This window comes from Numida meleagris, chromosome 5, assembly GCF_002078875.1.
Source record: "Numida meleagris isolate 19003 breed g44 Domestic line chromosome 5, NumMel1.0, whole genome shotgun sequence".
Lineage (NCBI taxonomy): Eukaryota > Metazoa > Chordata > Aves > Galliformes > Numididae > Numida > Numida meleagris.
This window is the reverse complement of record NC_034413.1, coordinates 26,547,176-26,568,221: the sequence shown is the minus strand read 5'-3', so window position 1 is coordinate 26,568,221 and position 21,046 is coordinate 26,547,176. Positions and strand designations below refer to the sequence as shown.

At 50.5% G+C, this 21,046-nt stretch overlaps 2 protein-coding genes across 3 annotated transcripts; both read left to right on the top strand.

Moving 5' to 3' along the window:
• SNCG (synuclein gamma) lies at window positions 1,102-11,244 on the top strand. 2 transcript variants are annotated; one of them, XM_021398781.1, is made up of 5 exons: window positions 2,371-2,605; window positions 5,656-5,697; window positions 6,533-6,660; window positions 10,137-10,211; window positions 10,854-11,244. In XM_021398781.1, the coding sequence occupies exons 1-5, from the start codon at window positions 2,485-2,487 to the stop codon at window positions 10,872-10,874; spliced, it is 387 nt and encodes a 128-aa protein (XP_021254456.1). In that variant the 5' UTR covers window positions 2,371-2,484; the 3' UTR covers window positions 10,875-11,244. The 2 variants fall into 2 exon arrangements, with proteins under 2 accessions (XP_021254455.1, XP_021254456.1); XM_021398780.1 differs by lacking the exons at window positions 10,137-10,211; window positions 10,854-11,244 and adding an exon at window positions 3,209-4,548 and having other exon boundaries at window positions 1,102-2,605; window positions 6,486-6,623.
• Window positions 14,928-20,373, top strand: ADIRF (adipogenesis regulatory factor). The gene is made up of 3 exons (XM_021398782.1): window positions 14,928-17,374; window positions 19,232-19,294; window positions 19,807-20,373. Exons 1-3 carry the CDS (start codon window positions 17,314-17,316, stop codon window positions 19,911-19,913), a joined length of 231 nt encoding a protein of 76 aa, XP_021254457.1. The 5' UTR covers window positions 14,928-17,313; the 3' UTR covers window positions 19,914-20,373.

The window sequence follows — 21,046 nt, the reverse complement described above, 5'->3', positions numbered from 1 at the left end:
GGAGGGCCTGGCTTAGAGGCTTCTGCAGCACATCCCAGGGCGGGCGAGGGACAAAAAGGGGCTGCCAGCAGGCCAGCTGCGAGGCTGATCTTGGGCGGTCCGCCCTTTGGAGGAACAACTCCTTTCCTCATTAAGGTGTTCTATCTACTACAGGGGGAAAATTCTTTTTCGGGCACAGACCTCACCCGCTGCAAGGTTCCCCTGAGGCAGGAGTGGCAACAAATGAGCACTAGATCCTTGGCTTAGAGTAGGAGGGTACAAATACCACAAAGTGGCTAACGTTCAGGAGCTATTATTGATGCTTGCCCTACATAGGTCACTTACTACATTGTCTTGAGTCCAGAGCTTTCCTAAAAGGGTTTCAAGGTAAAACAATGTCTGTGCAAACTGCTGGCTGCCTTGGGAGTGATCCAGCGAGCTTTAAATGCCTCTTGTCAGTTCTGTCTGAAGGTCGCTGGGAGGGGAGAGCGCAGGAAAGGAGTATCCCTCTTGAGCACCAGTTGATGCACTCGAGTGATGACTCATCTCCCACATTGCAGGATGGCTCGATACTCCTTGCATTTGTTAACTTCTACAACAATGCAAAATATGCAGCATTTAATTACACAAGTTACAATGGCAGGACAATAGCTCAACAAAATCAAAAAATACTTCTCACAGCCTTCTCAGGCTGGGCGTTCCCGTGAAGTGCCTGGGAAACTCTCTGCTCCACCTTAATGCTCTTTGAAAGCCTCAAGGAAAAGTAAATGGGCCCCACACCGATACCCAAGGATGGCCAATTCACTTTTTACCAAATGTGGTAAAAACCTGGCACCTGCCCTGTGCCTAATGGAACCAGAGGGAGCCATACTCAGCCTCCCGCTGCTTGATGCAGGAGGGCACACACATCTCACGTTTAGGAACACTGGGCCCTGTGGGTTGTAGTCAGTCAGCCACTGAAAGGATGTTTGGAAGTCTGGAAAGAAAAGCCTTTCTTCCCTCACTGTTACGGCAGTCTAGAACAGTGAGAGATCTTACAATGTTCAATATGTTGTGATGGCCTTTCTCTGAATTTTGCACTTTTTTTTTTTTTTTTTTTTGGAGCTAACAATCAATACATTTTTTAGTCTATAAGAGGTTTAGCTCCTCCACATTCAGAAGGGAATTTGTGGTTCATTTATTGGCAAGGAGAACCATTGGTGAGGAAAAGACTAATAAATCTTTACCTTATTTTCCAGATGAACAGTCCTTCCATTACTTCAGCATGGAGTAAGAAAACACTTCCCAAACCCACAGAAATCTGCTGACTTCAGCAGTAAGAGCACAGCCTGTGCACCGCCCTGTGCCACAGCTGCAGCCTTGGGGCTTCTCTCTCCCCCTGCCTAGCGAGCAGGAGCTGGGTTGGTGCACACAGGGATGCTTCATGGCTTCCCTGGGTACAGCACCAGAAACAAAACACTACTGTGTTGTACCAGAACTTGCTTCTGTTGGGTTTCAGTCTGGCAGCAGTAGGAAAGCTGATTTTGGGCCACTTAGGAACTATTCCAGAAAGAATCGAACTCAAGGTAAATCACTAAGTATATCCAGTGGTGATTAACGATCTGTGTTACGATACTTTTTCCTGGTGAGGCATTGAGGCCAAGTGGGTCTTCAGCTCAAGGCTTCCACCATCAGTCCTCCCACCTACATCCTTCTGCAGTGTCTCAGCCCAGAAACAAATAGGAAGCAAGATTTCTCCTGCAGCCATCATGTTTTTCAGAAGCGAGCCATTGTGACGGGGTGTGTAGCCAAGCCCAAACTGTGATTTATACTTGGTGTCTGGGGGGCTGCCTTCAGACATTGCAGATGTGGCTGGTGGGCTTTCCAGCTCCCTGTCCTTGGGCACCAAGTGCTAGCTTCTCCCCTTCTCAGTCAGCGCTTATGAGAAATCAGGTTACTGCTTTGTGTGCGATGCGTTCTGGTAACAGCTAGACCCAGAGACCTGTCCCTGTCAGGTTTATTACCAGCACTTCACGTGCTTTCCTCCTCCCAGGGACCCGCAGGAGCCTGTGCTTGCTGCAGCCCCAGGCAGAGGCACTTTCAGGAACTCAGCTCTATGGATAAAACATCTCCTCTTCACTTGAGAGCATCCTTGAGTGAGAGCACCGCAGCGCCTTTTAAAAGCTTTATCTACCTGGAGGATTTCCAGAAAGTCTCTTACGTACCTCTGTCCTCCTTCTTTCCCCCTCCCTCCTTAAATCTTACCAAGCAGATCCATATCATTAATATTTCAGTACCAGCTGTTCGCAGGCATTGGCTACTCTGCAGTGCACTTAATCAATAAGAGCCGGTGAAGGCTGCGAGGTTTGTCACACCATCCTCCTCCAGCAGAGCAACCGGAGCAGACACAGAGCCTGGCAGGAGAGGCAAGATCTAGCGAGGGCAGGGTTGCTGACGGCAGGACCCCTCCTGAGGAGCCGCTTGCTGCTGCCCCGCACCCAGCTGGTACCCAGGGCAGCCAGAAGGATGGATGTCTTTAAGAAAGGGTTCTCCATCGCTAAAGAAGGTGTGGTGGCTGCTGCAGAAAAGACCAAGCAGGGAGTGACAGAGGCTGCAGAGAAGACTAAAGAAGGTGTGATGTACGTAGGTAAGAGCTCTTTTCGATTCGCTTTGGAGTGTGAACTGCCACACAAATTGTCTCTGAGAAAGTCTGGTGACATTGTTCTGTGGTGGGGCTGAGGAATGAATGGTGAGAGTAATCCTGGGATGCTGCAGCCACCCCGTGCCTCAGTTTCCCTAGCTGGAAGCCAGGCATAGAAACCACTGCTGCCCAGAGAGGTGGCAGCAGTGTGGTGCGGAGCAGCGGGTGTGTGACTGGCAGGTCTGTGCTGACTGCCGGGTGCCTGCAGAGTGTGTGACTGCCAGGTCCGTGCTGGGTGCCTGCAGGGTGCCACTTGCCCTCCCTGCGCTGCCATCCTGTTGCACCCAGGTGCGAGGTGTGTGCCGGCCAGCCCCTGCCAGCAGCCGGCAGCGTCGGGAGCAGGGCTGCAGGATGCACCTGTTTCCAAAAACACACCCTTTGATGCTGAAATCCTTCTCTGTTTCACCACCTGTATGCACATCAGTCTTGCTTTACTAGAGACACCCACATTCATCCTGCCCCCTGGACAGGTTCTGAGAAACAGCACGACCCCTGCCCGGCCCAGAAATCCTTCAGTTAATGTTGTGCCTCAAACCCTCTCTGCTCAAGGTCACCCCAACACCCGGTTCCTGCGCTGCCTAGAGCATGAGAGTACATGTCGGGATGGTCGGATGCTCCAGGTATCATCCATCTGCAGAGTTCTCGCTTCCCAGGCCTGCTCACCCTGGTGCCAATGGCTGCACCTGGCACAGCTTTCCTGTCCTCCACATGTGGGGGGGTCAGGTAGCACGAAAGTTGGTGAGCAGGCTCCTCCATTACCGTGCCACACTACCCACAGCTGTGTGCAGCTGCTGTATTTAAAACAGCTATATTGGCAAAAGCTGTACGTGTAGAGACAGATTTAAATTAGAGATGAAATAAATACAAAATTCCTGTGCAGCTGCCCTGGTTATGTCTTCATCCTGAATTTTTTAACACTCAGCTAATGGTATGCTGCAAATGAACACGTAACAGCTCACATTTCAGTTTGAAGCTGACTCACAAGCAAAAGGCACAGAGCATCTCTGTATGTAAGTGAGGCAGCCGCAGGAGCTGACATGCCAGCCTGGAAATGCTGTGTCCGAGTGTCAGACTGCGACACTGCTCCTGCTCCGAGTGATGTTAGAAAGGAACCTTCCAGATTTGTGTACCGAATTCCTTGCATCTCCTTAGGGCAGTGTTTCACATCTCCATATTCTGACCTGGTTTTCATTTTCTCCTGCTGCGGGGCGAGCCACGGAGCCTGCTCAGGAGATTTGAGCTCCTTACTACGGTTTCTAAACGCTTTACAATCTGAACCGTGGAATGAGGACCAAGTAGAGGTGGAGATGACGAGGGGTTTTGGTACAGCCCCGGTTCAGCCCTGCCACACCCCAGCCCGTGCTCTGCGCTGGGTCTTTCAGGGACACGACGAGTGGCGGCAGGCGCTGGGAACGCTCAGAGGGGCAAGGGAGGTGGAGGCCGAGTACGCTCATTGCAACGGAGCCGAGTGTATCGAGCCAGCGTGTCTCACGCTGTGCCGCACGAAGGGTGGATGAGGGCGCTGTCCCGGCAGCTCGCTCTGCAGACACCGGAGGAAAATGCTGCCGCCAGGCCCCGGAGGTGCTGTGGCACCCAGCACGCTCCTCTAGCCGCCGAGGTGGGGCGGGGGGAGCTGTTGGCTCCGCGCACCGCAGCAGCGGGAGAGGACCGAGAAGCGAAGGGCAGCGGAGCGGCTGCCGGGCGGGGCCGGGCTGAGTCAGCGGGCGCGGCCGCGGGGCCGGGCTCGGGCCCGTTGCGGGCTGCTCGTGCCGCCCGTCGGCAGCGGGGCGTTTGTTTCCTCTGCGGGGCAGCTCCGCGCCGCCGGCGGTGTCACCCCCTGCAGCGGAACGCGGCCCCGGGGGCGGCTGAACCCAAAACCTCGTCAGTCGGTACGGGGGGGCGCGGCTCTCGTCTCGGGGTTTTTGCTGCTGAGCCGAACGCAGGCGAGACCGGGCTGCAGATCGCACGCTTGGATTGCCGAAGCTGCTCTCTGACCGGGAATGCAGGGCAAAGCTCGGGGGTGAGCGAAGCGGGGCTGCAGCCTTGCCGAACCCGTGCTCTTGGCTCATTCTGGAGCTTGCTTGCACTCGTGGCACAAACAAGACGTGCGCCTGCTCCGCACGCACTTTACCATACGCACCCTTTTAAAATCCGCTTTACAGCAGTGCACGTGTCGCAAGCACCGTGAGTAGACGCACGGACAGCAGTAGCAGGTGTAAAGTGAACGTTTCACCCCTTCGGTTTGACGCAGCTTGGGAAGGTGGAGCGACATGCTCCGGACACGCTATAGCGGGACAGCTTTGTTCTAGGCTGGGCGCAACCCTCGCAGCCACCACAATAAGGCGGCAATTGAGAATGACGTTCCGCAGCGCACGGCGTGTGCCGGGCAGGCGGGGCAGCGCTGGGCCGGAGCGGCCGTTATCAGCTCCCGCAGCTGCTGCGCCGCTCGGGAGGCGGTTGGAACGACGTGTGGCCGCGGCCGGCTTCTCCCACCGCGCCCGGGGCTGCTCCGGTACCGCGCGGGCTGAAGCTTTTTTTTCCCTGACGTGAAATGGCACCGAGGTGCGGGGGCTGCTCCGGCACCGCGCGGTGTCACGCAGCGTGCGTGCTGCGCTGTGCGGGCGCTGGGGGCGGGCAGCAGCTCGGTGGTGCCGGGAGGAAAGCTGCGCACGGGAATGATGCCTTCAGGGCCGCTTTTGTTGCAGTCTGAGTGCTTCTCATCCCTCCTTGACAGCAGTGAGGTAAATCGCAGTGTGAGCGTATGTATGGTGCCCAGTTGAAAGGCAGGAGAGCCAGGGTGTAACTCCGCGTTACCTGAAGGAGCAAAGTAAGTGAGATTTTTGCAGAGAATTTTGCGTAACACTCGACTTGCCTGGTTTTACACTTTGCCTAACAGTGGTTTACCTCCAGTCAGCTCTTCTCTTTCATTCTGGAAGTACTCTGGTAACAATTTTGTTACGCTTGAGTGCTGATGGACCGTTTGTTCCCTCTCACAGGTACCAAAACCAAGGAAGGTGTAGTGCAGAGCGTGACCTCAGGTAAGCGCACCGCCTCGAGGGAGATGCAGATACCTGTCCCATGTTGCTGCAGCCCCATTGCTTCTGCCAAGTGGCAGTCCCTGGAGAATACGCGGGTCTGCATGACCTTCCATTCAGTGAACAGAGCAGCTATGGTTTGGGTCTGCACTCGCAGTGCTCTTGAATGGGAGGAAATATTTAATTAGAGCAGGTCAGAAACAACCAGCAGATGTTACCTGGCAGACATGGCTGGTTAATAGCAGTTGTGCGTTTCACGAAGATAAGAGCTTCCCAACGTGCAGAGGACGTGCCTGCAACAGTCCTGCTGGGCACAACTGTGGCCTGGGGTACTGCTGCTGGTTACAGTCAGGGACCATGGGGGACTTTCCTGGGAGCCCCAAGCCCCAGGAAGTGAGCCATCCGCTCTGCCTTGCAAGGAGAGCAACAGATACCTTCTCTGACTAATCTGGTGACCAAATTACTGTTTTCTACCAGCTGCATTACATCAAACAGAACAAACGGAGTGTGCCTATGGAGAGGTCACGCGCAGCCTGCAGCGCACATACCTCATTTGCTTGACTGTCTCTTAGTATCTTGCAGTGAATTTTTCAGTCTCCAGTTGCAGATGAAGACTGATCAGATTTAGTGCCTGAATTCCCCTGGGCAGTAATTAATACAAAATAAAGCCCATACCTACATGATCTAAATTCACATGTGCTGTCATATTAAAAAAACAAATAAGGACTTTAGCAGGGCTGATTTTCTCCCTTATCTTAATGCAACCATCTTATTGTGCCTTGCTTTGGCAGCCTCTGACAGCAGTGAGATGACTGACTTTCTGTTGTTGAAATCCCAGTTGCTGAGAAGACTAAGGAGCAGGCCAACGTGGTGGGAGAGGCAGTGGTAGCCAGTGTGAACACGGTGGCCAGCAAGACGGTAGAAGGAGCAGAGACCATCGTGGCCACTACAGGAGTTGTAAAAAAGGTATGTTTGTGCCTTTGGTGGCCTGCAGGACAGAGCTTGACTTTGGATTATGCTTTAAATATCTGCAACTGTTCGCAATTCGTGGTTTCACAGCAGGAAACTCTGAGCTGGTTCAAGCGCTGAATTGAGGGCTGTGTGCAGGAGTGGGACAGCTCCTCAGGGGAAGGCCCATCTGCCTATTAGACAAGACACTTCCCAAGGGATAATGACCAGCAGCTGCTCACGTGTGAGGCCGGTCAGGGGTCTGGTGTGGGCAGCTTCTTGCTGAGCCCACTTGTTTTTACCCTCTTTTGAGAGCTGTGGTGAATATCGTTGGTAGTGAGGCAAGCCAGGTTAGTCACAGAACATCCAAACCCAGAATCAAAGCAAAGCAAGGCTGGCCAAAATGGGTTTAATTGTTCAGACGGTTGGCTGATGAATTTCCTGACCTGACAGTAAACCCATTGTGATGTGAAACAAAACTTCCACGCACTGCATAAATTCTGAGAAAATAGCCCAACAAAAGTGGCTCTGAGTGACACAAAATGTCCTCCTGAAAGCATGCAGAAAGGGCACACGCAGGAGAAGTGCTGAGCCCTGGGGATGTGGTTAATCTCTGTTGTGCCAGGGAACAGCGGTGAGGCTGTGGGCATGCACTCAGTGGACCCCGTAGGTGGGGGGAGATGAGCTTTGTGTACCTTTGGGTGACAGGGAGAGGCAAGGACTGGCTGGCAGCATGAACTTGCTGCACCAACAGTGAGCTGCTGGTCTGGCCAGGATCTAGGGCTGGGTAGCAGCAGAGCTCTGTTTGCTAATGGAAGAGTGACCAGGGACTGTCCCTAGCAGCACTGGGCACTGTAACGTGTTTGAGAGACCCTGGAAAAAAATAGAAGGTTGTCTCGTGACAGTGTGTGAAGGGTCTGTCTGTTTGCGAGGTTTTAAAGATATGTAAGTTAAAAGATAACACACTCTGCATGTTCTTCCTGATTCACAACGGAACAAGAACCATCAGTAGTGGGTTTTGTCCATGGCTCTGCGCCCATCTCAATGCCTGCAGCAGGCAGTGAGGGATTCCAGTGAGACTGCCACCCACTGAGCATCCCCATCTCAGACGAGGATTAATTTTTTGTCTGCATGACACAGCACAAAATTTGCTGCATTGCAGACATGGCGTGGCTGGAAACAAGTGCGTGTGCGTATGCACACACTGAACCTCCCTGGGGTCCGGATCAGGTTCCCCAGCAGCTCGTGCTTCCCCACAGCTCTCCCTCCACCTTGACCTTCCCTTCCCATCTATGTTTCCTGCCCATTTCTGTATGGCTCAGTTGTTAGCTCATTTTAGCACATCGGTTCGGATGGCTTTCTGTGTTGCCCCACAGAGCATGTTAGCAGGCATCAGTCACACGTGAATGCTGGGCAGTCCCCTCGCTCCTCCCTGCACTGGGCCCGGCACACATGTGCTGTGCCAGTGCCATGGCTTTCCTAACAGCTGCACATTCAGAGTAGGAGCAGTGTGTGTACACAGACTTCATTCTGCTCAGATGAGGATGGTTGCACCGAAGGAACCAAAAGCAGGAACAGTTGAGACTGCTCGGCGCGCAGCGTGTTCCCACCTGTGCATCCTGGGGCACGTGTGCGCAGAACAGGGCGGTCAGGGCAGCAGTAAGGCCTTACACTGCAAGGACTCAGGGTGTGTGTTCCCTGGCTGACGGCTGTGCAGGCCATCCTGTGGGATAACGCTTTACAACAAGTAGCTGTTATCTGTCTGTGTAAGGAATGAACAGAGAAACATACAACTGAGAACATGAGGTGAAGAAAGGAACTATGTTGAACTTTGGAAGTAGAGGAATCTGAAGGATTAAATTGTCATTAATTTCTTTGCAAGACCTGTGTGACTTTTAAATCTGTTTCAGCAGAGCAGATTAAAATGTGTAGATAACGTACTCTGCGTAAGACTTCTTAGCGCTGCACAGCAGTTTTGGTAAATTACAGGCCTAATTTTCTATTTTTCCATCAGTGATACTTGAACAGATAACCATGTTTCATAACCTCTGTGAGTGGTCATATACTAGAATCTTCCATGGTGTACATATTCTGTATGAATGTGTACACAAAATCTCAAATGCTGTTCCTGTAATGAACCCTGTTTTTTTCCTGTAACGTCTGTGTTCAGCCACTGTGTGTCTCTCTCCTCAAGCCAAAAGATTCGATACTCCCCCTAAGAATAGAAGAAAACAGCCCTTAGCAATCTAAATGAAGGGTTGTTTGTTGTTGTTGTTGTTCTAAGTAGTTTTGCTAAGGTAATATATTTCTGAGGAAAAGAAAGATTTGTCTGCTTGCCACTTAAGAACAGTGGTGCTCTGTGGTTGTAACGTTCCTTTCCCTTACGCTATTTTATCCCTTTTCATTAGAGGATGAACACTGACAGGAATGGCCAAATCCCCGCTGCCCTTCCCGAGGCCAGGTTTCACCCTGCTGGCACTGCCCTGTGACCAGGGGTGGGCGCCCATCAATTTCTGCTCCTCAGCTACAGCACGGTGCCTTCCCTGGTGCGTTCCCCCAGCCCATCACCCAGACCCCATCCTGCTGGTACCTGCCTGTGCCCACTGTTCTGGGCTGGCTGGGAGCGCGTGAGAAAGCGGCCGCCAGAACTCCTCAGCACAGGCTGACACCTCTCCATCCTGTGATTGTGCTGGTTCCTGCCACAACCGCTCAGAAAAGCTCTCAGGGAGCACAGTAGCTTCCCTTTCTATAAATAGGGCTGAGTCACCGTTCCCCTGCTGCAGTGCGGCCTTGGCAGCGCACAGCTGAACAGACACAACAAGCAGCACAAGTACCAAGTGAGGACATGCACACCCCACTCCTTCGGGTACAGCCTCCCTGTATGTACTCGTTGAGAAAAGGCAGTGGTGAAGTGACCCAAGCAGCACCATGGTGTCCCCCAGCAGCCCCAGCTCCCGCTGTGTGGGGTTATTGGTCTCCATCATGCACGTGGTTTGATGTCATCAGAGCACCTGGGCTCACTTAGTGCAGGCCAGAGGATGTGGCAGTAATTATCTCAGCCAACAATGCGATGCAAATGAAGAGCACATTTCCTAGGAAAGAAGCCCCGCTGTTCTTGTCATGAGGAGCATCCCCAGTGCATGGCTCTCCCTGCAGATAGACCGATTGGCTCTGAGAAGGCAGCTAGGGACAGCGCCCAAAGCTGTGATGGAAGTGGTTTCTGTGCTGCTCATATGGGCAATTTCATTTCCCTATGGATCCATCTCCCCCAGGAGCCACATGGAGACAGCAGCCTGCAGCAGGATGCTCAGAGGGAGTCATGATTGTGTTTGATCTCAGCGACACAAAATGTCGGGAAAAGAACAAGACTGACTGGATGCTAAACACAGTGTTCTGTTTGCCTCTGTAATGCTGGGGCTGCTTTGTGTGGCCTGCTCTGCCTGCCCCAGGTGGGTGATGGCGGCTGAGGCCAACGTCTCCCTTGTGCCTTGCAGGAGGACCTGGCTCCACCGCAGCCGGCGGCTGAGGGAGAGGCAGCTGCTCCAGGGGGCACAGAAGGCGGCGGAGAGGTAAGGCTGCGCCCCAGCCCTGCTCCCCAGTGTCCCCATCTCCAGGCTGCATGTGGCTGTTCTGAGGGGCTGGTTTTCCCCTCTGTGCAATGTTGACCATGGGTTTGCTGCATGTGAAGCCCATTGGTGTTCCCATTTTCATGTGTTGTTTGACAAAGCTCAGAGGTTCTCCATGTTTTGCTGCTTCCTTTTTCAGGACCAGGAGGTTGCCATGAGCGGTGGGCTTTTCAGACTGTCAGCTGCTGCCTCATTTTGGCTTATCTTGGAACATAAACACATATAATAACTAATGTTTTCCTTTGGTTTCACTGTCACATGGACTAGCTTTTCCCTAGTCTCAACCAGACTTCAGAAGAACAAACACAAGTTTGATTCTGCCATATTTAAACTATTTTCTTTATTTTTAATCTACTGCGGCTACAATGCCCTCTTAAAGCCAGATGTCAGCTTTGGGGCCCATCCCAGCCCTTGAACGAGGGCGGTGGAGCTCTCATTGCCCAAATAGACCGACACTCCCCCGGTGGTGTGTCCTCTACCACCTCAGTCTGAAGGCTGCTAGCGTTAATTATTCTCCTAGTTTCATTTTTATATGTTTTCTGTGTCAGAATGTGTAACTGTTTTCCTGTCTTACTTCTCTCACAGGGTGAAAATGAAGGCAATTAACCAACTTCTAGCTCAAAAGTTGGAATCCCAAGAGCGTACATGGGAATACTAGCTGGCACTGCAGCAGGGACGGCCTGCACTCAGCACTGTAGTCTTTCACTCGCCTCATTAGCCAACCTTAATATACAATGTAAGTCGGCTCCTGGTTGTAAGGAGAGGGTGACACTGTAATGGGGGTGTCGTCCCCCCCCCCCCCTCCCAACGTCCTTCGTGGCTTCCTGACCCCCAGCTTTGCGTGTTCTGGTGCTCTGGTTTGTTTTGGTGGGCTCACTGATCCATGGCTCATGTCCACTGCCACTGGCACTTGGGGTCTCTAGGTATTGTGGAGTTTATTTTTTATTTTAACTAATAAAAAAAGTGTTTGAACAAGTTTTTGTTACATCACTTTTATTTGCCTGGTTTGGATGTTGGACCTGCCAAGCTGAGGAGGAGGTCTTCCCAGGCAAACTTGCCATTGAAATACAGGCATCTCCAGACCGTGAGGGCCTTAGGTCATGACATCAATGAGTGGAATAATGAAAAAAATGAATTTCTGAAGGCAGTGGTATAGATAGGCCAGCTGTCTGTCCCTCAGAGTTGAAAAAAGTAGAAAATTTTGCTACTTAAGTAAATAGAATATAAAGTTAAGTAAATACAGACTTTTCACTTTTTAAGAATGTCCTTGTGTTTAAGAGGTTGCATTTGAGGGGAAATTGGAAAAAAAGTAGGCTTTATAAAGGAATGTGAAAGTCATATTGAGCTCAGGTGGCATTTGTTCTTTGCTGCATACCCTGCACACACAAGAGCATGAAAGCCTTCTCCTGATGTCTTTGAGCATGTAATGACAGAAGAGAGATGGGCACGAACCACTGAGGTCTGATGTGTGTGACTCCAGGTCCAGGCAGGAGGACTGCGGCAAGGTGGGTCTGGTGGCATGTTTCAGAGAAGTTGCGGTTGAAGAAGGATTTTGAAATGCATCAATCTGTATAGATCTAAAGTTCTGGGTTTTAGTCACTGACAGAGCACCCCTGGATTCAAGAGAAGCCAGTGTGAACTGCAGAGATTGGGCTGCTTGAAATCAGACTACCAGCATTCGCTGAGGTGCATAATGATGGCAGCTGCTGAAGGTATTGCAGGAGAGATGTGCAGTAGCATGAAAGGGTGTAGCAAGTGAGGCATCAGCCTCTCACGTATTAGCTCTACCTATAAATCTCTGCCTTGCTGAGAGCACAGGATTTCCATCCGCAATGGGTGTTTGATCTCTACCAGGGCAGAGAACCGAAGAGCGCTGTCAGAGGTAACAAGGTCCCTCAAAGGGAGCCGTGACTTACACGTGCACGCTCTTCTCTGGTGCCCTGCAAAGCATCCTCAGAACTTTTCAATTAGAATAACAAAAGTCAGGAACACGGTAAGGAACAGGAGGGGTCATGATGCTCACACCCAGCAGGGGAAGGCTAGGGGCTATTCCTAGTGCTTGCTGGAGAGAGGCAGGAAAATAAGGCCCTGCTCTGGAGCTTTGCTTTATGGTGGTGCAACCAAATGTCCTGCTGGGCATGAGAGGAAGAGGAGCACACAGGAAAGCAGGTATGCATGCTGAGCCAGTCTGTGATTCAAAACAAGGGGAAAGCCGCTCCCCAGATGCCTGTTCTTTCACACAGGCTTTGCCCTTGTCCAAAGTAACGCAGGAGAATTGGAACTGCAAAGTGAGGAGAGCAGATGCACTGCTCTGCGCAGTGAGCTCTGTGCTTGTGAGAGAAACTTGCAGCACGCCACTTGTGGACGCTACTGCACTGTTTTTCCTGTGGGAAGGAAATGATGTAACTGATATTTACACACCTGTAGCTTGAACTGTAATCCTACAAGCATTGCTCAATTACTGCATAAATACCCAAATGTGGGCAGCTTCCTGGGCAGGCTGAGTTCAGCCCCTGCTGCCAGGCGCTCACGTGCCTCGCACAAGGCCGTCACCACCCTTAGAATGGAAGGCTGGTCTGCGGTCACCCTGTGTCACCCCGCCGCATCAGGCAGCTGCCATTTACTCCCACCGCTGCTCCAGACTGGCCACCACCAGGCCCCAGAACAGGTGAGGGTAGCAGAGGGTGCAGCCTATGCCAAGGCGATGGGAGTGAAAGCATGTGTCCCTGAAGGTGGAAGGGTCTGGCCCAAAGGAGCTAAGATCTGTTAATTTTTTGATTAAATGTTGCGTGTATCTGGAGTGCTAATTTAGCTTAACTAGAACAGCTTTAGTTTGATCTTTTATATGAGTAGCACGTGACTTAGTGTAACTCCATCTTTTTGTCTGCAAATAGTTCTATTTCTTGAGGTAAAATCATATCCTGCACCCTCCACTGTCAGCCTCTTCCAGCAATGCCAATGTTTCACATCATACTCTATTGGCTTCAGGAGGGATTTGTGCAGAGCTTTTTGGCACTTACCTGGCTGCTGCAAACACAAACCACAAACCCCAACCCTGGTGAAAGTATAATTGAACAAAAAAACCCAAACAGATATAAACACTTCCCACTTAATTAACCCTGTCTGTCTGTTTTAATGTGTGAAACATGAGCTCTAGCTGTGACCAAAGGCCTTTTCACCCCTGCTGGGTGATGCAAGGAGGAAGGCTGGTGTTACTGCTGTACAGCAGGGTGCTCAGAGGTGTGCCATGGATGAGTTGGGAACAGAATGGAAATCAGAGCAATTCCTAGTTTCCCTATAGCACCTTGTATTTGGCTCTCGGAGTGTCTCCAGGCTACTTGGGGTGAAAGGTGCCATCTGGCTCCAGACGCAGCCGTGGCTTGTCAAGGAGTAGGTGTTTGGGGTTTCTTTCTTTCCCTTTAGAGCAAACAACCTGCTACTCATCGAGGGCCATGCTGTGGAGGCACTAGACTGGGGGGGACAGATACAGAGCAGTCTGGGCAGCCAGGCAGGGGGCATCGAGGTGGGTCAGGCTGCGCCACCAGAGGGGAGTGCTGGTGGCAGTGCTTTCCCACACCTCAGCTCTGGCTACACAGAGCAATTTCTAGAACAGCCCAAAATGTTGAGCAAACCTCAGCATGCGGCTCTGCCTGCAGTGTGGTACCATGGCTGGCATTATCCAGTGCCTGACTGCAGCCTCAGCAAACACAGGGGACTGAATGAGGCAAAAGTCCAAACTAACTTGCCACCTGTAGGCAGTTCAATTAGACCTTGCAACACATGGAATGATGCAACTCAGGCCAGGAAACCCATTCAGGAAGAGTTAATCCATGGGAAGAAAAGGAATAGAAAGCTGTAGATGTGCTCAGAGGCTGGAGCAGTGGGCCAATACCAACAGATATCAAGAGGCTGGAGCACAAAGGCTGCAGTGTGTTGCCATTTAGCTTTCAAAATACTTTATAATACCCTGCCCAACCCCTAGGATTTATTTTCTTGAGACAGCACAATTGAGAGCTGATGAGCAAAACGAGCAGTCCCACAGCACTTGCTGGTTGGGTCTGTCAGGTGAGGGATAGATCACCTCTGTGATGGTAACAGGCTATTAACAGTGTACAACAGAGTCAAAGCAAAGACTGGGATGAATGTGGTGAACAAGCTATTGAAAAAAAAATCATGTTTTCACCCAGTTGTACAGGACAGGTTAAATTATTTAGAGAAATACTTATTCTGGTGGACAAAAAGCTGGACATGAGCCAGTAGTGTGTGCTTGCAGCCCAGCAGGGAGAGGGAGGGGATTGTCCCCCTCTGCTCTGCCTGCGTGAAGCCTCATCTGGAGTACTGCATCCAGATCTGAGGCATCCAGAACAGGAAAGACATGGAGCTGTTGGAGTGGGTCGAGAGGAGAGCCACAAGGATGCTCAGAAGGCTGGAGCACCTCTGTTATTAACAAAAATTGAGGGAGCTGGGCTTGATTAGTTTGGAGAAGTCTCTGGGAAGACCTGATTCTGGCCTTACAGTACTTGAAGGGAGCTTATAAGCAGGAGGTAGACTGATTTTTTACACAGTCTGATAGTGATAAGACAAGGGGGAATGGATTTAAACTAAAAGAGGGGAGATTTAGGTTAGATGTTAGGCAGAAATTCTTCACTCAGAGGGCAGTGAGGCACTGACGCAGGCTGTCCAGAGAAGCTGTTGCTGCCCCATCCCTGGAGCCATTCAAGGCCAGGCTGGATGGGGCCCTGGGCAGCCTCATCTGGTGGGTGGCAGCCCTGTCCATGGCAGAGGGCTTGGAACTGGTTGGTCTTTAAGGCCTCTCCAACCTAAGCCATTCTATGATTTAAAAAAGCAATGTTATGTCACAAAGTATATAAAGATGATGCATTATGTTTCAATAATTTTCTGACACGGCTTCATAACTCTGCAAGCCAGCTGATGCACAGATCTCTTGGTCCTGCCGTATGGGACTATTCATAATGTGTAGAAGTGTAGAAACTGTAGGCTGTGTATTACATGGGATTTCTACATGATGGGGTATGTATCAGTGCCATATGACTATTTCTTCTACTCTGGGTTATATTGTAATGACCTCACCATGTCAGCTTGCAGAGGACATGTAATTTTCTTTCTTTGGTTTTGAGTTTAGGGTTTTTGTTTGGTTGGTTGGAATCAGGATAATTATATTAATGATAAGGGTTACATTACAATAGGAGACATGCTATGCTGTCTCTAAAATACTGTTATAACACAGGGTATGTTTAATGTTCCGTACAAGTGTGCACTGTTGTGAACATTACTCAAACTCCTTTTCTCCCCTCTGGGCAGGCTCCCCACCCAGAGCCAGTGGGGCCCTTGAGCTGAAATCCCAATGACACAGATGAGGGGGGAGGTCATCTGGACAGCAAGGGCCTGGACATCTCCCTGGAGCTCTGGTGGCCTTGGTAGATGGTGGATGCTACAGGCCTCTCATGCTTTCACTAACACAACTCTGCACAAAATTAACAGAGGTGGCAGCAGGATGGCTGAGGGTGCTGAAAACTGGCAGGATTTGCTTGTTTGTGGCAGCTGTTGTTGTTGCTAGGTTCTCAGATTTGAGCAAGAAAGACAAGTGGGCCTATCGTGGTGCTTTTGCCAAAAGATTGCCAAGAGACCCAAAATACTCAGTTTCTTTTATAAGAGGTTTTGCAAAGCCAACAACAAAACTGCTCAGAAAAAAAGAAATCAGCGAGGAATTGAGAAAGGTTTGTGATGGGAATGCATAACTGAAATGCTAATGGCCCTGTCTGGGAGGAAGGGGGATCGCTGTCTGAAGTAAGAGAGGAGCGGTGCCAGCGGTGCAGAAGTTGAAAAGCGCTCTGTGCAGTGCCAGCCTGGGTGATGGCACGGAGGGGAGCGGTTGTGTTCAGGCTTGTTTTCTGCTGCTCAGGCTCACTTGGGTACTAATGAAGCACTGGGCTTACAAGAGCTGTCACTTCCCACCCTAGTTAAACCACGGTGTCTTGTTCTCCTGCCCATTTCCCATAAAGCTTTACTCAGAAAGATGAATGTGGGTATGAGCGTGAACATCTGAACCAGGCACTTTGTGAACTGGAACGCAGTAATGAGGAGCTGGAGCCCCTCTGCTGGCAGAGCCCCGGCCCCGCTCTGCCCGAGCACAGTGGTTTATTGGTGCAAAGTTGTTTTGTCTGCAGGATTAGTTGCAGAAAACACACAGTTCAAAGGCTGTTAGGAACATGTGAGATGCCAGAGGTTAAAGCCAGAACCTTTTTTTCAAGCGGTAATGTTAGACAAGAAAATGATTTTAAATGATATTGCTGTACCAACCAAATCAGTAATATAAAGTCATACTAGCAGAGAGTCTTTGCTACTTTGGCTTCTTTTTTTCCCTTCCCCAAGGACTGCCAGAGCTGACCCAGCTCCACCCCAGCCTGGCATGGCCTCCAGTAGTGCTGGCTTCTTGCAACCCAGCAGGAGCTGACAACTGGGAAGTTGTATAATAACTCAGGTAATTACGGCTCTCACCATCAGAGAGTATTTCACTTGACCAGAAGAGCGCATTGTGATTAAAGTTGATAAAACTCGAAGGAAATAGGGGCTGCAGCTGCCTCCAGGTGCGAGCCCACCATCACACTCAAGGAAGGAGCAGGCAGGAGCCCAGGCAGGGCAAGCGCAGGATGTGCTCAGGTGCTGCTGCTGCGGTACTTTTCCAGAGCTCTTTATGAAGAGTTCGGTGGTTTCTGTCTGCTTTGGTGGAACAGGATATATATTTATTTTTTTAAAAAAACAACAAACTTATAAGTAAAGACAGTGTGATGAAGCAGAAGTCTCCACCTGGGCACACCCTCTCTCTGGGAAGGGTAAAGACATCTGTTTAGATTTTCAGCTCTCATTCCTCAGGTTCAAACTCCACCCATGGCACCAACCATCCCCAGAGCACCAGCAGGACTCCTGGCACGTGTATAAAGGTGGATGGGCCAGGACACCCCTGGCAGCGTGCTGCGCATCGCCAGGTGTTTAACTTCTTGTGGCAGAGGCGTCAGGAGCCACCATGTCGGGTAGAGGCTTCCAGGGGCTGAAGGAGCAGGCAGAAGGAGCAGCAAAAGATGCTGGTAAGGAAGATGAATGTCACTGTCTATTCGCAGGGGGTTAGTTGCTGCTTTCACCTACACAAACCTAAATCTGAAGCTATGCTGCTAGCTCCATCAGAGTTGATAAGAACTCCAGTTCACCACCACCATTAGAGACTGGGCCGTAAAGGTTCCAGTGAAGAGCTGCTGCCCTGCTGGTGGGCAGGTCACTCTGAGGCAGGGCATGGCTTCTCTCTCCCACTCTGTTCCCAGGGCTACATATGGCCCCAAGTGCAGTTCAGCTCTCAGCTGGGCACAGGCAGCCCCCACCGGCCTGCAGAGTTCTGCTGAGCACCAGCCTTCAGCTATCCCCACACAGATCTTAAACTGAGTGGGTTGGGGGTGCTGGAGCCTTTCTTGGTGGTAATAACCTTTTCTGTGTAGAATTGCATTGCTCAATGTGGTCTTTTTTCATGCTCTGTGGAGTGTATTAAGCTGCTCTCCTTCCAAGAGTTGGAGTTTGCCCTTACTGTTTGCTGCTTGGCCCGAATACCAATACCTCCTGGTGATACCTATATTGATTACAATGGACTGTTTGAAACAAAAAATACAAGTGTGTTCCTACTGTATTCTTCTTTGTCAGTGACCACCAGATTTTGCAGAGTTTACAAACCTGTGTGTATGTTTCTGCCATAAGTATTCTCATGTTGTAGGACCAAGTACTGTGCATTGGGAGCCAGCCTTGCCATGCAATATAAAACAGCTTCTCCTTTAAATGAAACAACTCACTGTATGCACAGCTCATAGAATCATAGAATCATAGAATTAGCTAGGTTGGAAAAGACCTACGAGATCACCTAGTCCAATCATCCACCTACCACCAACAACCCCACTAAACCATGTCTCCCAACGCTATATCTAAATGTTTCTTGAAGACCTCCAGGGACGGTAACTCCACCACCTCCCTGGGCAGCCCGTTCCAGGGCCTGACCACTCTTTCAGAAAAGTAGTATTTCCTAATGTCCAGCCTAAATCTCCCCTGGCGCAACTTGAAGCCATTCCCCCTCATCCTGTCACTAGTTACAAGAGAGAAGAGGCTGACCCCCCAGCTCACTACAACCTCCCTTCAGGTAGTTATAGAGAGTGAGGTCCCCCCTGAGCCTCCTCTTCTCCAGACTGAACAATCCCAGCTCCCTCAGCTGCTCCTCATAAGGCCTGTGCTCCAGACCCCTCACCAGCTTCGTCGCCCTCCTCTGAACACGCTCCAGGGCCAATGTCATGATAGCACATTCTTTACAGAGTGTGTGTGCAGACCATTCATTTAGCAGAGGAGATAGGATGGCTGTCACCCTTCCATCAGCTGCCACAAGCTTTCATTTTACACAGCATCTCACTCTTTTAATGCTTTATTTTCTGCAGCTGATCCACTCTGGTGCTAGCTCCCACTTCTCTGCATGCTTATTTAGATCTCTGTAAAGTCTCCCTTTTCCTGTTCTGTCCTGTTTTCTTAAATGTGTTTGTTTTATTCCCATTTGAAAAAGGCACTGTACCCAAGCAGCCTGTGAGGACAGTGCACGTGAGATGTTCAAATATCTCCAAGGCTAATAACCTCTAAAAATCCATAAAGGCATGTGTAGGGCAAAGAAAGCAACTATCAGCCAAATGTCTCACTCCAGCTCACTGCTAACCTCTGCTTCTTCATCTCCTCCTTATATTTTTATCTCCTTACCATCACCGATGTGCCCAGCTCCCAGGGAGTGCTGATGTCATCCCACAGCAGCCCCTATGTTCACCACATGCCCATGAGTAAAACTCTGCAGCCCACGCCGCGTCTCTAACAGGGGCACAATGCAACTGCAGTGGGCAGGTGGAAATGAACTCTTTTGTCCTTAATTACAGCGAGTGCATTGGGAAAGGCCACTCAGGATGCAGTCAGCCAGATTACAGACGCTGGCCAGAAAGGTAGGTTTGGTGACCATTTTGGCCCTTCACAACACCAATGGGAAAAGATTGCAGATCTGTACCTTGGTATCTCCGCTCATCAGCAGACATTTCCCAACCACTGGCTCTCCTCCAGCCGCCATGCCTCATGCACAGCACTGAGCTCTGTGCTCAGATTGTGGCTTCCTTTGGAGACAGCTGCTGGGAATGAGGCAGGCAAGGCTTTGTCCTTATTCCCTGAGGGTTAAGGATACAGGTGCCGTGTCCCAGGTCCTGCAGAGTGAGGAAAGGAGGCCACCAGGATAAGCCCAGGCAGCCCCAAGCTGCTGAGGCAGCAGCTGCAGCCAATCATTAATGGCCCAGGAGGCTCTGGCAGTCCATTTCTTATCACCGGGCACTGGCAACATATGCCTCTGTATTTTCATAGTGGAAACATTTTCACACCTCCCCTCCCCATCATAAATACTGAAAGAACTAGGTTGCATTTTTTTCAGGCTTTTTGCTTACGTGTTGCATTTCTCCCTCTCTTCCAGCTGTGGATAAGGCTTGTAAGACAGCGCAGGATGGCATAGAAAAAGCAGCTGGGCAAGCTGCAGAAGCAGTGTCTGGCTTTGGGAAAAAGTGTGGATTTAAGAAATGATGTTGATTTAAGCAAACAGTATTGCATGTAAAATCCATCTTTGCAATTCCTGACTCCTTTGTGTAGAAATTGAAAGCTATCTGAGATCTGGATAACTACTCTCTCCCCGAATACAAAATCATAAGGCAGAACGCTCTCCTCATCCTTCCCACAGGAAAAGCACATCTCTCAGTGCATCTTGTAACATCTGCTCACCATGTTCTGTTCAAGGTGGTCCATAAGGCTTCAGTGGTGTTACTGCCTTGCTCTTGCAGCAGTGCAGTGGTGATTGCCACATCTGTCGAGTGTACTTGCAAAAACAGCAGAACTGGTACTATTCTGGAGTACAGGAATGTCCACATGATGAAACTAAGTTCCTTTCCAGTAATCAGAAGCTAAGCTGGTGTTGTATTTTATGTCAGTTGTTCGCTTATTCTATTTTGCTGTATTTTCAGATTAAGATAAATAAAATTACTACTAAGATTTCCATCCCTTGGAAATATGTCGCCTCATTACACACTTGTGTTGTGTCACTGGGCTTTCTGTAAAGTACAACACTGTGTCCTGCAGATCTATTTTGCTTTTGATTCCTGGCTTGGCAAATGATGGCCACCTCACAAGGCAGGTGGGTGCTGCACTGCTGCATGCTTTGCTAGTGATGAGCTGGGCATGGCCAGCATGGCACTGCGGGTCCCATGGGAGAACAGGGGCTGGGTGCTTGCTGCTCCTGTCTGCATCTGTAAGCAGCCAGCCTCAGTTTCTTTGTGCTCCAAGGCACAGCACATCTGCTGCTCCACCTTATGAAGGCATCAAGAAACTGGGCAGCGTGGGCAGGTTCAGGCAGTGCTGCCTCATAGCCCTCAGCCAGGAGCTGGGGGTGGCTGGGCTTTGGGGAGCACTGACCTTCGCTAAGTCAGCCCTGGGACAGGGCCACTCACTGCTGAGCATGGGGATTGGCTGTGGGCTGCCCAGGGACTGCGCGTGCTGAAAACCCTCAGAGGAACCTACAGGTGATACATCACCAGTGAGTAAACATAGTCCAGAGCTTTGCATAGCATCCTAGTGCAATGCCCACAGTCATTTAAAGCTCTAAAAGCCTAAATATTTACCCAAGTGCATGCTCACAGAAAAAGTGCTGCACTATTGCACTCAGT

What these genes read in the sequence shown, in the direction of transcription:
- SNCG (XM_021398780.1), top strand. Translation starts at nt 4,173, where the DNA reads ATGAGGGCGCTGTCCCGGCAGCTCGCTCTGCAGACACCGGAGGAAAAT. An exon ending in ACCCAAAACCTCGTCAGTCG is followed by an intron (nt 4,549 to 5,655) that starts GTACGGGGGGGC and finishes TCCCTCTCACAG; the next exon opens with GTACCAAAACCAAGGAAGGT. An exon ending in AGTGCAGAGCGTGACCTCAG is followed by an intron (nt 5,698 to 6,485) that starts GTAAGCGCACCG and finishes TTGCTTTGGCAG; the next exon opens with CCTCTGACAGCAGTGAGATG.
- ADIRF (XM_021398782.1), top strand. Translation starts at nt 17,314, where the DNA reads ATGTCGGGTAGAGGCTTCCAGGGGCTGAAGGAGCAGGCAGAAGGAGCA. An exon ending in AGGAGCAGCAAAAGATGCTG is followed by an intron (nt 17,375 to 19,231) that starts GTAAGGAAGATG and finishes CCTTAATTACAG; the next exon opens with CGAGTGCATTGGGAAAGGCC. An exon ending in TACAGACGCTGGCCAGAAAG is followed by an intron (nt 19,295 to 19,806) that starts GTAGGTTTGGTG and finishes CCTCTCTTCCAG; the next exon opens with CTGTGGATAAGGCTTGTAAG.